This window comes from Mus caroli, chromosome X (assembly GCF_900094665.2).
Source record: "Mus caroli chromosome X, CAROLI_EIJ_v1.1, whole genome shotgun sequence".
NCBI classification, from domain to species: Eukaryota; Metazoa; Chordata; class Mammalia; order Rodentia; family Muridae; genus Mus; species Mus caroli.
In genome coordinates this window covers 133,673,531-133,687,416 of record NC_034589.1, presented here as the reverse complement: position 1 = coordinate 133,687,416, position 13,886 = coordinate 133,673,531, and the positions used below count along the sequence as shown (strand labels likewise).

At 38.7% G+C, this 13,886-nt stretch overlaps 1 protein-coding gene across 2 annotated transcripts in view; it reads left to right on the top strand.

The window, feature by feature from the left end:
* The window catches only part of Lhfpl1 (LHFPL tetraspan subfamily member 1), a 48,247-nt gene extending 37,705 nt beyond the window's left edge, over positions 1–10,542 (top strand). Inside the window, exon 4 of one of the 2 annotated variants that reach the window (XM_021153961.1) lies at positions 9,583–10,542. In XM_021153961.1, coding sequence (XP_021009620.1) covers positions 9,583–9,764 — 182 coding nt within the window. In that variant the 3' untranslated portion in view covers positions 9,765–10,542. The remainder of the gene's footprint in view (positions 1–9,582) is intronic. The other variant, XM_021153962.1, reaches the window with a different exon arrangement.
* The last annotated feature ends 3,344 nt before the right edge of the window (positions 10,543–13,886 follow it).

The following is a 13,886-nucleotide window of genomic DNA, read 5'->3' as shown; positions in this document are numbered from 1 at the left end:
ATCTTACCTATGAGAGAATGGCTTGTTGAAAGAGCTTACCACAGTGCCAGGCATGAGGAAGTATTTGACCAATAATAACGACTTCTGTTTCAGTTATTGGCTTAGTGCTAAGAAAGTTCAAGTCGATGCAAGCAGAGGGCTATTGAGTATATATGAGAGGAGAGGGACCAATTGCTTAGAAGCCAAGTGTCTTAGAGAGCTCATGCTGAATGAAAGCAGTCTAATATTTGCTTAGCTGGTTTTTACCTTCTCTCCTTAGGGAGAATGTCCAAAGCTATTCTAAGAAGCTGTTCTAGGTAGAATTAATGAGCTGTACAAAGGGCAACATGATGATATGGGCAATTTTTAAGGGTCCAGGAGGTCAGTCTGGAGAAAGACAGAGAAACACAGTTTAAATTGGTCTGAGGCATGCTTCTCCCCACTGAAGAAAAAGATGAGCAGAGACAGCTAAAAATGATAACTATACAAGAAACCCAATAAAAAGAAGTACAGAATGCCAAGGGAGATTTCAATAGGAATCAATTTGTTTAGTTGAAATGTGTGTCTGGGAGAGGAAAATCAGATGGAGGACATTTTTGTCATCATGAGGATTTGGTTTCTTTGCAAGTGCCATCAACTGGTCTTTCCTTCCCTTTAGAGCATTCAGTTGGCTCATGATGAGTTTGCCAACCTAGAATGTCCTTAGCAGATCTGATTGGATCAAAGTTAGTACTACCAGTAGTAATGTGCTTACCTAAAGTACTGAAATTCTCTTTTCTCTGTTTTGTTTGTTTGTTTGTTTGTTTGTTTTTTCCTTCTCTGCCAAGGTAGCTTGGCAGACTTCTGGAATATTCACTGGGTTCTGGGCATCCTCTCTAGGCTGCTGGTGACATGCATACCCAGCTTGGAATGTGAGTAGAAAGATGTTTTCATAGTCGTGGCTGTCTTTTTTCCTGGAGGTTGTGGTAGGAGAAGTAAGATGTTTGGCAATTGTTTTTGAATTCATCGGCTATGCTTTCTCTTTGAAGATTATTCATCTGTGTTTGCTCAAACCTACTGGAGAAAGTTCTCTGCTCATTTAACTTCTGCTCCATTGAAAAATCTCCTTATGTTACTTCCTATTGAAACCCTGAAGTCTGAAATTGAAAGTCATCATGGAACAGCTGAGACCACTGGCTTCTTTATAATCCCCCATTGTCTCTGTTGCCATAAGAGCCAGGCCTGTCTGGCAAAACTATAACAAATTAGAAAATTGTAAACCTTTGTCTTCCTCATTCCCATTGGCTTTGGAAAAATTGTATCCTTAATAGGGATAGAGCTCTGTTATTCCAACTTTGTCCTCATTTACCATGGTCACGATACTCTAACCCTCTTAAGTTTGCCTCCTTTGCCCCCTATAGTCTCTTTCTAGTCTTTGATCCCCTTCTAGCCCTTCTCACTTGCTACCCCATTAATTTTTGCCGGAAGTCTAGGTGTCTATGTATGCTGAGTCCTTTTCTTAGGATAAATATTAACAGACCAGTTTGACATGGGGAATACTACTAAAACTACCTGAGTTGTCTCACAAACAAAATTCTCTGTCTCCTCTCTTTATACTGAAGGTGAGATGAAGAAGATACATACAGTTTCATCATATACCTTCCTCTCCTATTTTGGTCCATCTTTCTTCAATTTGCCAGTCCTTTGACTAATAGCAAATGGGACAAATAGATGTCAGAACTGTTCTCCGTGTTCTTCCTGAAACTGTTCCTCAATCTTCTGATGCCAAGAACCCTTACAATTTGGATTTCGTAGTTTTTTTTTTTTTTTAATGTTGTTTTGAATTTTGAGACATGGTCTCACTATATAGCTTTGGCTGGCCTGGAACTCACTATGTAGTTCAGGCTGGCCTCAAACTCAAAAAGATCCACTTGCCTCTGACTCATGAGTATTGGGATTAAAGTTGTGGGTCACCACACTGAGCTGGATTTCTTCTTTGTACAGAAACACAGATTTCTCTTTGTATTTCTGAATTATTCACATTCTCCAAACAGCTTTATGCCTTCTTGCCCTATTCTAGTGCTTCTAGCTTCTATACAACCTTATCCTTTCTGGTATCCTCTCTAATAACCACCAATATCCAGGCCTCCTTATGACTGATGCTGTCTCACAATCATGTCTTTTCCTAGAGGAGTCTGTAAATGGATTTTAATATACTCTACTAATTACTAATATGACTCAGCCAGGTCCCAATAACTGAGGCATAATCCTATGGATTATTTAATCACCTCATGTACAATTACAGGGGCATTACCCCTAATCAATTTTTCTACTCACTAGACTATTATGTTAATTCCCAGATGTGCTCCCCAAATACTTGCTGCTTGAATCTAGACTACTTCTCTCCATCAGTCTGTCCTGGGGGTGCATTTCACTCAGGCATGGGCTCCTAGTTCATCATATTGAATGGAGACCTCCTGTTCTCTGTGTCTTCTTCCTCCTTCACTCTCTCTTTCATTATTCTTCCTCCTTGTGGTCCCTACCTGAGACCTTCAGCCTGTTAACTGAAACTCTATTCTATTCTCTTCTATTCTCTGCAGTAATTTGCCATAGTCACTTTATTTTAACTGATAGCTTTAAAGAAGGAAGCAAAGTTTACATAGCATCATTTGGTGTAGGTGAGGATTTACTCCTTGGGGGCAGCCAGATCTTGTGGACCAGTTTTACCATTTGAATACATAGCAGCATCAGACCACCCCACCAACAGTAGTTATTTTCAGAGATAGACCCTTAGTAACACTTATTCCAAGTCAAACTGCTACGTACACTCCAGTGAAGTCTGCTTGGCAGGCCAAGAGGCCTGGAAGCACTCAGGAGGCAGGGAGTTTCAAGGAAACTCAACCTCCTGGAACCAGGCATTCTCATAACCTGTATACTCATACCCTATCCCCAAGATATCTGGTGTATGGATCCACGTGCTCTCTTTTAGTATTATTTTATTATAAGTGCCTTTAAAGATTGAATTCTGACATAGGTAAGTCTCGGCCAGTGTTCCAACATCATAGAAAATCCTTGAAGTTGACAGACAAACTTGGAATTCAGTAGGAATTCAGTAAGAAGGTTATCTATTCTGTAACATTCAAATTTACTTCTATTAGAGATGGTGAAACTAATTAGGCATTACAAAGAATGGAGCAGAATAGCTCAGGGCTGGTCTGCAGAGTGTTTACTTGGGACAATAGCCAGTCTTACCCAGACAAGGGAATTCACAATGGCCTAGCAAATAGGTGGGTTTACCATGAAAGAGTCAGGGAATCCCCCTGAGACAGGTTTCTTCACTAGGCCCAAAGAAACAGCATCAATCAGGCATTTAGTAAGAACTCCTGGTGGTGGGCTTAAGATTAGACTAGCATTACACCTGGATCCCTTCTTAGTGGTAAACAGCAGCAGCAACAGTAGCAGCAGCAGCAGCAACGGCCTGGTCCCCACCATCTTTTGATGTATACATTCCTTATGTTTTGTGTCACTGTAACTCGGTGGATGTATCTTGCCTGGTTTCTTGTTATTCTTCTGTATAAAAAGTTTGATGCTTGACTTGACAAATTACACTCATATTCTACACAATCTCTTGTGTTGCTTCTGTTTGTTATTCGATGACTCCTTGTCCACCTGCAACTAGAGACCTGTTCTATGCAGACAGGGACCAAAAAGGGTCTGTGGCATCAAACCTTTAACTGTCTGATAGTTTCATATACCTCATAGGCCTAGTCAGTTTGTAAGATGTCACTTGGTATGTGCTTGCAATATCCCTGCTTCCACACCTATTCCTTAAGACTTTCAGGACCTTGAAATAGCATCATATTATTTTCTACTTAAAGAGGACAAAGAAAGCTCAAAAGACAGACATGCTTGATTTGTGTGTCTACCTCCATCATTACTGTTTCTTCCTCCTCTAAGAACATCCTTCTTTGAGATAGATCTTGAGCACTTTTTTGGGTTGTTTACTTCTAAGATGATGCTCAGAATATTGCTCCTTGAAAGAGCAGACTTTCTCTCAGGTGCTGTCCTGTTCTGATTCTAACGTTTGATACCCACACAGCTGCTAATCCACAGTAACCACTGGTAAGCCACAGGAGCCACAATCTACAGTGTACTTAATGCTGGTAAATTGTTTTAGTTTTTATCTAATTTGTCCCACTGGCTCATTAGAACACCTAGGCAACTTCCAGGCATCATACTTATAAAAGAGCATAGGACTGGGACTTTACAGAAGATGCCCAGCTTAAGTGGCACCAGTGACTTAAAAACATTTTTTTTCACAGTAGACGGCAATGACTTAATGCTGAATCAAAGGAAACAGTCAAACTCCAATCCAATTTGATTTGCAACTTGGAATAAAAGCAACATGTCTTGATTTAAATGTCAGGCCCACTGCTGAGTGATGATTTAATAACTTTTATGAGAGATTCTGTCACAGCAAATTCAACACTAGAATAGAGTGACTCGGAAAGGGTGTTAAAAGTGAGGCAGAAGCACACAAAATGGAACAGACTTAGCTCAGTGCTCATCCAGAAACTTTGCATAAAGCTCATTTGCACTTAAGAGCCTATTCTCTTCCCCTATCCTGCTACCCAATCTTTCTCTTAGCAGACACTCATGTACGGATGTGGAGAAAACCACTAGGTGTGAGGTCAATTCGCTGCAGTTATTTTTCCGAGGACACAGGCACTAGAAGCACAGAGATTCAGAGGCAGCACATTCCATTCAAGGGCAAGGAACAGTAAATATCACTGTTTCTCAAGAGATTTCTAAGAACTGATCTGATTCTAGTATCCCATTTTTAGGGAGATACTTACTTACTTTTACCCATCTTAATAGGGGGTTAGACACAGTGTATTTAACAGGTTTCTTTTTCACCTAATTCTACAGTTTCCAAGCTTTAAGGAAATTGCTATTTTTCCCTCAAAACATTTAGAAATTTTTTAATGTGAGGGTTTCTCAGTTTTCCTTCTTGGGCAATTACTTCCTAAGCAAGAGCCAAGCATAAGTCTTCAGAACTGAGATCATCCCATTTTATTGGGCTAATACTTTAGTTATGAACATTTAATCTTGTTGGGCTGATCCTTCAGGTATCAAGATGTATTTTGAAGAGAATTTAAATTCTAAACATCTGCTCTTCTCCTAGGTGAGGATTTTTCAGTCTTGATAACACTGATATTTTGGCTAAACCATTTTTTTTGTCATAGGAAATTGTCCTATGTTCTATGTTAGAGGGAAAGTCCTGGTTCAATGGTGAGTGACTGAAGAAATCAAAATCATGTTGACTTTTAGCCTACACACACACACACACACACCAAGAGGTAGGGGAGCTAGGGCCCAGTCAAATGACATTAGATCACAGTAATTTATATCTCCTTATTTTTTCTCCTTGTGAAATGAAAAGGCATGATGCTGAGCTTAAATTCAGCCTGCCCTTGATATCTTGTCTCAGAGACTTTTAAGATGGCCAAGTCATTGGTCTTTCTCGAGGATGCTTTTATCAGTTGGTAGGTTGACTGGCAGAGATGATCAAAGTGGAACAGTAGTTCTAAATGTTTTGTTTGTTTTCCTTTTGCAATATCGGATATACATCTCCCCTGTTCCCTCAAGCAGGATATGTGGTATGATGAGGGTGTGGGAACAAAGATCTATTTCTGTTCCTTTTAACATCCTGGACAGGAGCAGATGGCTGGGACTCGGTGCTATTCAGTGGCTTAACAAGACTGTTTGAGAGAGGAAATTCAAGAGTATACTTGGGATGGCAATAGCAGCACCTTGACATTGGCTGACCACCCAGTAGTAACTAGTTCTTTGTTTTGAAAAGTTTACCAAGTCCTTTCTTGATATATCTTTACCAAGTAGAGCTGAAGGGCACACTATACATACGTTATTTTCATTTAAAGAAGCAAGTCTTTTCCTGACCCCAGAGTGCATGTGCCTAATAAAAATATCCCTGCTGTTGTAATGAGGAGACAACCTGACAGGGAAGTGAAGAAACAGAATGGAAATTCTGAGGGGCATGAAGTTACTTAGCAATTAGCACACCTCAGGGATGGCTCCATCTCAGAGATGGCTCCTAACTATTCTACAATGCTAGTGCATTTAAATTGGAGAAGCTAGAGGAGTGGTTCACAGGAGTATGTTGTAAATTGATTTAGCTGTCTCCACTTTAGAGCTGATCAATAGAGTTGATCAAGTCATAAGATGTAACTTTGTGAGAGATTCAGAGTAAGGCTAAGAAAACCATAGGGAAGCACAATATGAGACTGAGTATTAGAGATGTGGCCAAAATCCTGCTTCTGCCTTTCTGCATTTGAGACATTTCATATGCCTCATATTTATTTCTAAGCCTTATATTCCAGTTGGAATGGTTAGGATAATATAATATAATATAATATCATGTATATATATATATATGTATATATATGCACATGCACACACACACACACACACACATACACACACATATATATATATATACACACACACACATATACATTCTTTCTAATGATCACCGAAGAATGTTTGCTTTGCTAATTTCAAAGAATTTGCTTTGAATGTGTGCATGAATTGAGGAAAACATCTCTCTCATATTTATGGAGAAATAAGATAAGGAATGACATAGAAATATTGGCTGATGACTTCAAAATAGACTACAATGTACTCTCCCCATATGCCACCATCTTTTTCAGGTTGAAGCCACTTTGGGGATAGGTACACTCCTTCATCTAAGGAGGCATTTCTAGCAAAACTATGCCTTTGCAAGACAGGGATCATTGAGAAGGGTGGTGGTTGATGTGGACAAATAATAACAAAGTATAATGATATAGATGATTGAAAAAAATCATAAAGTCGATTGTCTTGTATATGAATGTCTTGGTTATTAGGTAACCTATAAAAGAAAGCATGTAATATATGGGGTCATGATTCTAGAGGGTTAGAGTCCATGACCATTACAGTGAGAAGTATGGCTATAGGCAGGCAGGCATGGTGCTAGAGCAATAGCTGAGACCTTACATCTGATCCACAGGTATGACACAGGCAGGGACTTAACTGGGGATGACACTGGCTTTTGTAACCTCAAAGTCCACCATCTAGTGACACTCACATCCTCCATTAAGGCCACACCTCTTAATCTTTCCCGAATAGTTTCACCAACTACAGACTGAACATTTAAATACATGAGCATATAAGAGCCATGTTATTCAAACCATATAGCTAATTAAAAAAAAACAGTTTTAAAAGTATTTTTTTAAATCCACACTTTTATCTCTTTGATAGCATTGGTAATCTAGTTTTCCTCATTATTTTGGGCTGGGGCCACAGAAGTTTATTAAAAGTTTTATGATTGCCTAGGAATATTGACAAAGTACTATTCCTTAGAATGACTGCTATTTTGCACCTGTCAAGACAGGAGATAAGGGAATGGCTATTCAAGCTCAAAAGGAAGGAAAGATGATAGTATGACAGCCTCCTGTGAGGGAATTTGACTTAGGTAGCTTAGAGAAAGTTCATGGAGGTAATTAATGAAATCTTATAAGCTATAGCACATTGACCAAACAGAGTATGATGGGAAATTTAATATATATATATATATATATATATATATATATATATATATGAAGGAAACATTTAGTCAGAGGAGACACAATGTGCATAGGCTTTAGAGTAAAAGGGTTTAAGGTTAGACACTTAAAACATCAATAGAATATTACTTTGGATTTTCAATGTCATTGAAAATTTAGATGAGAGTATTTTGTGTTGGTGTCTGCAAGTTCAAGTGCATCCAGCTTCAAAATGTGGTTAGAGAAGATCTGACATTTTGAAATTGTACTCACTATGGTATTAAAAAACTAGAAGCCTCATCAAAAAAGTATCAAAGACATCATTTACTGGGAAGGGAGGAACGGGAAGATCAAAACTATGTGAAATGTAAAGTTACCTCTCAACATTTTCTCCAGCAGAAGAAGCCATATATGGGATGCTCAGGTGGATTCAGGGTTCTCTACTTGGCTGGGATGACTTGGGCCTATGGCAATGAAGCAAGGAAAGCTTCCATTAGGTGGCATGTCCTGAAGAGTATTCTTTGTAATATAAGAATCAATGAACAAGAAGACAGAAGTTGGTATTTTTTACAGGAGAGAAAGCATGAGCAATGAGTTGTGAGTGTAAGGACAATTGAGGTGGGAAATTGAGTGAGTGAAAAAGTATCGTTACTTGAACCTGTCTTAAACTCATTCCATGACACATTAGTTAGTCAATTTAAATAGAAACTTAAGTCACACTAGCTTTCTGCAGACTTTATGTAGGGTAGAGAAGTATCACTGCCTATTTCTCATCCCAGGACCTCTCTACAGATTTGTATAATTAGGCATCTACCAACATTTCCAGAGCCTATGTGCTCAAGCATTTCATTATAGCAGTTAGACACTTTAATAACTCATTAAGTAACAGCTCTTTCTCTGGCCATTAATGTTTCCTTAAAGATTTTTTCTAAAAGCATTGGTCTGTCAAAGAAGGTGACCTACTTTTATAAAATGGTACCAGGTGAGGTGAATGTGTTTGAGCATGTGACATTTTTTTCCTACCATTCAAATGGAAGCTACTCTCTTATAAACTTACCTTTGATGCCAATATATACTTTCTAATAAGTATTAAATGCTTAGGGTAAAATGGAGACATCATAAGAAAAAAGGAACTGGCTTTTTTTCTGTCTCATCCCCTGATGTTTTAGAACAAGGATCTCTTAGAGAAGCACACGAATGGTAGTATAGCTCTTTGGTTAAAAGTGTAGTGCTTGTGAACAATAGTTAAGCATGGTCTATAGTCCAACACTAGCGCTTTCTAGCTGTGTGAGCATTCCCAGCCTGTGCCTTGTCTGCTGCATCATTTATAAGAAAAAAGTATCTTGTTCATGAAGTTGCTGTCAAGATCAATGTGGTGTATGTATAAAGAACTTAATATAATATTTGATACACTATTAGCTTTCTCCTGTTGTCATTGTAATTACTGTTGCAGCAATGTCACCACTGCACCAGTCTTAGGTTCCTACTCTAACTGTAAATATACTTTTATAAGGTCTTGCTAAGGCACGGGAGAGCGAAGAACTAAGGAGGAATTAGAAAACTCAGCTTACATCACTATTTTGTGTCCTTATGTTAACCATCTTATGCCAAAGCAAATGTATCAGAGGTATACTATTTTATAAGGGAAAAATCTCATGAGGCCATATTCCTAGACAAAGAACTATAGGTAACTAAGGGATGTTGAGAGTAGGGGAGAAATAGTCTTCCCCCATGGAGGAATCCCCTAATTGTCTATCCAGTTCCAAGTGGTCAGTTATGAAATCATACGCGCGCGCGCACACGCGCGCACACACACACACACACACACACACACACACACACACACAATCACTAGAAAGTAGGGGAAAAGAGGCCAGGAAGTAGGGCTTGGGAAAAAAAGAACGATATTAGATGGAAATTACATCTTAATTAAAAATATACTTTCAGAGATTACAGTTTATTACCTGAAGATATATGAGAACATAAACCAACATTTATGCTTCTATCTTTGTTTTCACAGGAACCTGTAGACTTGGCTGGGCCTATTACTGTGCTGGGGGTGGAGCTGCTGCAGCCATGTTGATCTGCACCTGGCTCTCTTGCTTTGCTGGAAGAAATCCCAAGCCAGTTATGTTGGTGGAGAACATCATGAGGAATACCAATTCTTATGCCATGGAGCTTGATCACTGCCTCAAACCTTAAGCTTTGAAAGATTTACTAAAGAGGGAAAAGAAACCTGAACAGATGTACTAAGTAAGCCAAGGCAGCCATCTACTAGTCATATACCCTAATGCTTGCATGCTCCTTAAACACGTGTCACTCATTTTCATGTTTGCCCAAAACTCTAAGTTCATGGCTATTTAGATAATTTTTCAGCACAATGATTCAAACATTCACGGGAATGAAGTTTCTACTGGTCACCCAAGTCACACTGAGTACCTTTATGCAAAGTAAGATTCTTACTTGAAAAGATACCGAATAACCAAGAAACTCCTCAGAGTTCTATAACACATACTTCCCACTTACTTTAAAACATAGATTCTGTTCAGGAGCAGTAGTACTCAAGGGGCACTGGAAGACAGACTAAGCTATTTTGCACCCATTCATTTGCATGGCTCTCCCCCTAATATTTATTGCTCCTCACAAGCACATCTCAAGAATTACTATTTGAAACATTTGTGAATTTCTCAAGCCTATACTTCATTTCTTTTTTTTTTTCCTTATGCACGAGAAAGCATGGTAGAAAGGTAACTTTCAGTGGGGAAAACACTAATCATGTTCACGTGCATCTAATATGGGGCAGCTTTCACATTATGCTTTAGAATATTCATAGGAGTTAATTTTCTACTCTTGCTGGGTGACTGGTATCAAAATATAGTGGCAAGTGTTCCCTAAACTATTCTAGCTAGAGGAATGTTGTTCATTGAGTCTAACATTTGTCAGGTGTTCAATAAATATGAACTCCCAGTGATGGGGGCAAGGATGTGTTTGCTGTATTCTTGAAAGTTTTATCCAAGCTTATTATAAGAGACTAGGAAGTCTGCAGTGACGTTTGTCATGGTAACCATCTGTAGTGTGATGTAAGTTTCTCTGCCTGCTTTAATTACTGCTCTTCAAATCATCTCACCTCCATCTAGGCTAAATTTGATTATGAGAGAATACAGCCATGATGTCACCTAGGGCTAAAGTGATCTAGGCTGATGGATGGTGTAGAACTTGGTGTCTCCTGGAGAAAATAAAATCAGACTCACCCCTTTAAGGCCAGTGCTACTATTTCATAACCCCAGCTTTTGGGACTAGGGAAGGCCTGGAATTCAAAAGGCTAATTCATCTGTTTCTATTCTTAAACACTCTACCATGGATTTGGTCCTCCAAGAGGGGGAAAAAAAACTTACAATACTGGCTTCATCAATTATAGATCATCTCATAAAGAGTCAGAGTCCTTTTACTTGCCTCACATATATAAGTTAATTCAAACATATACTCCATTCATAGTCGTTCATAATTAGTTTAGTCATCTGCTTAGGAGCCAATCCTTAAATTATCTACATTCTGTGCCAACCATAAGGGTTAAATGATGAAAACAGTCTCTGCTCCATCTTCATCCCTACACATCTTGTAGGCAGAACAAATTTTGGGTTGAAGGTTTTGTGGGTGGGTTCATGTCTGTCTCCTTCCACTGAGAGTCCTGTCTGGCTACAGGAGGTGGATACCTCAGGCTCCATATCTCCCACTGCTATGCATCTCAGCGAGTGTCACCCTTAAAGACTTTCATCCCAGGTCTCTGGCACGTCCTAGACCCCATCCCCTAATTTCCTCTCATTCTCCTGGTCCTTCCTTCCTGGTTCTCTGCATACCTGATCTCCCCATTCTCTTTCCTTCCCTATCTCCTCTCCCACCCAGTTCCCTCCCTAGAGGGAGGAGCCTTGTGAGATGTGGATTGAGAGAAGCAAGGCTGTGATCAGGATGTAAAGTGAATAAATAAATTGATTCCTGGAAAAAAATAAAATAAAAAGTACACTCATACTAAGCAATGATGAAAACAAATTTTCACCTTAAAAGGAATAGTGGTGAGTTTTTGGTGGTATGCCAATAAATAGTTGTCAATGTGTTAAGTGCTGGGAATGTTAAAGTAGGGGAGGAGGGGTTAAAGGATCAAAGAGCAATCACAAAGCTAAGTTAGTCACTTAAGGGGTCATGGTGAAGATTATTTTCTGAGTGATGACTAAGATGGGGTTGAAAGATGAAGAGAAAGAGCTAATCATCAAAGACAAAAAGGGCACAGGGATAGACCAAGCTTACAAACAAGTTGACAAAGTGAAGCTGAAAGGGAAGAGTAGCCAGAATCTGTACAACACACGGCAATGAATCTGCACTTTCACCTAAAGCAAGTAATGTGAGTGTGTTGTGCTTTTGCAAAGATCTACAGCAAGGGTAATTACAGAGGGTAAGGTGAGAGAGGCTAGAGACGTTTTCATAACCCATGTGCCAAGTGAATATGCTGGGAACAAAGAGTGGAAATGAGCACCGAATACAAGAAAAGGTATAGGTTGAGCCTCTCTGTGTCCAAAATTCCAACTCCAAAACAGTTCCAAGTGTTAAGTTCGATGTCTTCAGAAAGAAGTTCCACACTTGGTGGGTTTTTTTTTTTTTTGAGATTAAAAATGAGGAATTTAGATAATCTATGCCAACATTCCAAATCCAAAGAACTCTGAAAATTCAAGGCCAGCCTTGGCTGTATAGTAAGTTCAATACTAGAATGAGCTACACAAGATCTGTTTCAAAACACAACATAACAAAGATACATAATAAAATATGGTACCTTAAACAGGTATATGTACTTGCTGTTTATTTTCTTAGACACAGGTAATTTCGCTTTCACTAGAGTATACTAGTAATGTTTAAAAAACACCGGTGCAAGATTTTGATTTCCTATTTCAACCATTTATATGGTTGTATGCTTTTATTTCTGAATTTACCATAAGGTTGTGTGCCAAGCTTATTATTACTTATACCTGTTCAGTTTACTTTTCCTCATGTCACTAAAACATTAGACTAAATTTCCAAAGGATTCCAATCATGCTGGATTTTGAAGGATACTTTTAGTTGGATTTAGCTTGTTTACTACATAATTTTTTAAATTGAAAAAAATCAATTGGGTCACTTATGCTCCATTCTGTACCTAGAAAGGCAATTCTTTGTCAACACATGTAGGTGAGGCCAAGTGAAATTAACAGTGATCACTCTGGAATAGGGGTGATACCAAGATGGAGATTATAGGCCATAAGCAAGTGATGTTCATATTCATGTCAAAAATGAATTGCTCCTAGAAGACAAACTGATTAAATGTTTAAGGTAAAGCATGCTGATTAGACATTCTGGAAAGCAAAGTATCTGAGGAGTCCATTGCAAACCCTTATCCTAAGTAAGATGACTGTTTTGGTAAAGCAAAACTGTAACCAACTCAACCATCTTATTTGTTTTATTAAACACTCTAATACAGTCTTAAGAGAGTGCAGTATATGAAGAACATGTTCAGTAGACAGGAAAAGGCAGATCACTCTTAGAAAAGTCAATTCAACTAGGTGATCTCACTTTACAGGCTATGGAACTGTCTGGAATTCTATGGGACAGAATCTGTACAGGTGAGTGTATAAACTGGTATCCTGAGGCAAACACCATTCATACTCAAGGAGTTTAGATGAGATAAGTATAATTAAAGAACCACTTATGATGGTGCATGTAGGTAAAGGGCATGTACAAGCAATAAAAAACAAACAAAAGAGATTGTCAGGCATAAACATCCTAGGAATAGAAGGGTAACCATCCTATTTTTAAGACTAGAGAAGCAAAGAAAAGAAATGACATTATTTGAATGCAGCAATAACTATAATAGGAGGAAAGGGGTGACCTGGTAGGAGCTGTGGCTTTAGATAGCATAATCCAGTTTTTGTCTAAATGAAACACAAAGGGAAGGTGACAAAGGATGAACAGATTATATCCCTATCTTTCTGCTGTCTGATATTTACACAGTGGTCACCATTTGCCAGACTCAGCCATATGACAAATGGCAAGGAAATCTTTGGCTATTGTCAATTGAGGTCAACTTCCTTTGCTACAGAGTATGGCAGGTTAAGATCAAAGAATGGTGCTTGGTGATATGTGCATAAATGGAAAACAGTAATTTTATAAGTGGTTTGTACTTCCCTAATTTAATGTTTCCTATTATATTGCTTTCAGAGAAGTATCTATTTAGCTGCCCTTTCAGCCCAGATATCTAAACAAAGTGAAATATGTGCACTGGTAGAGATGGGGGTGAGGGTG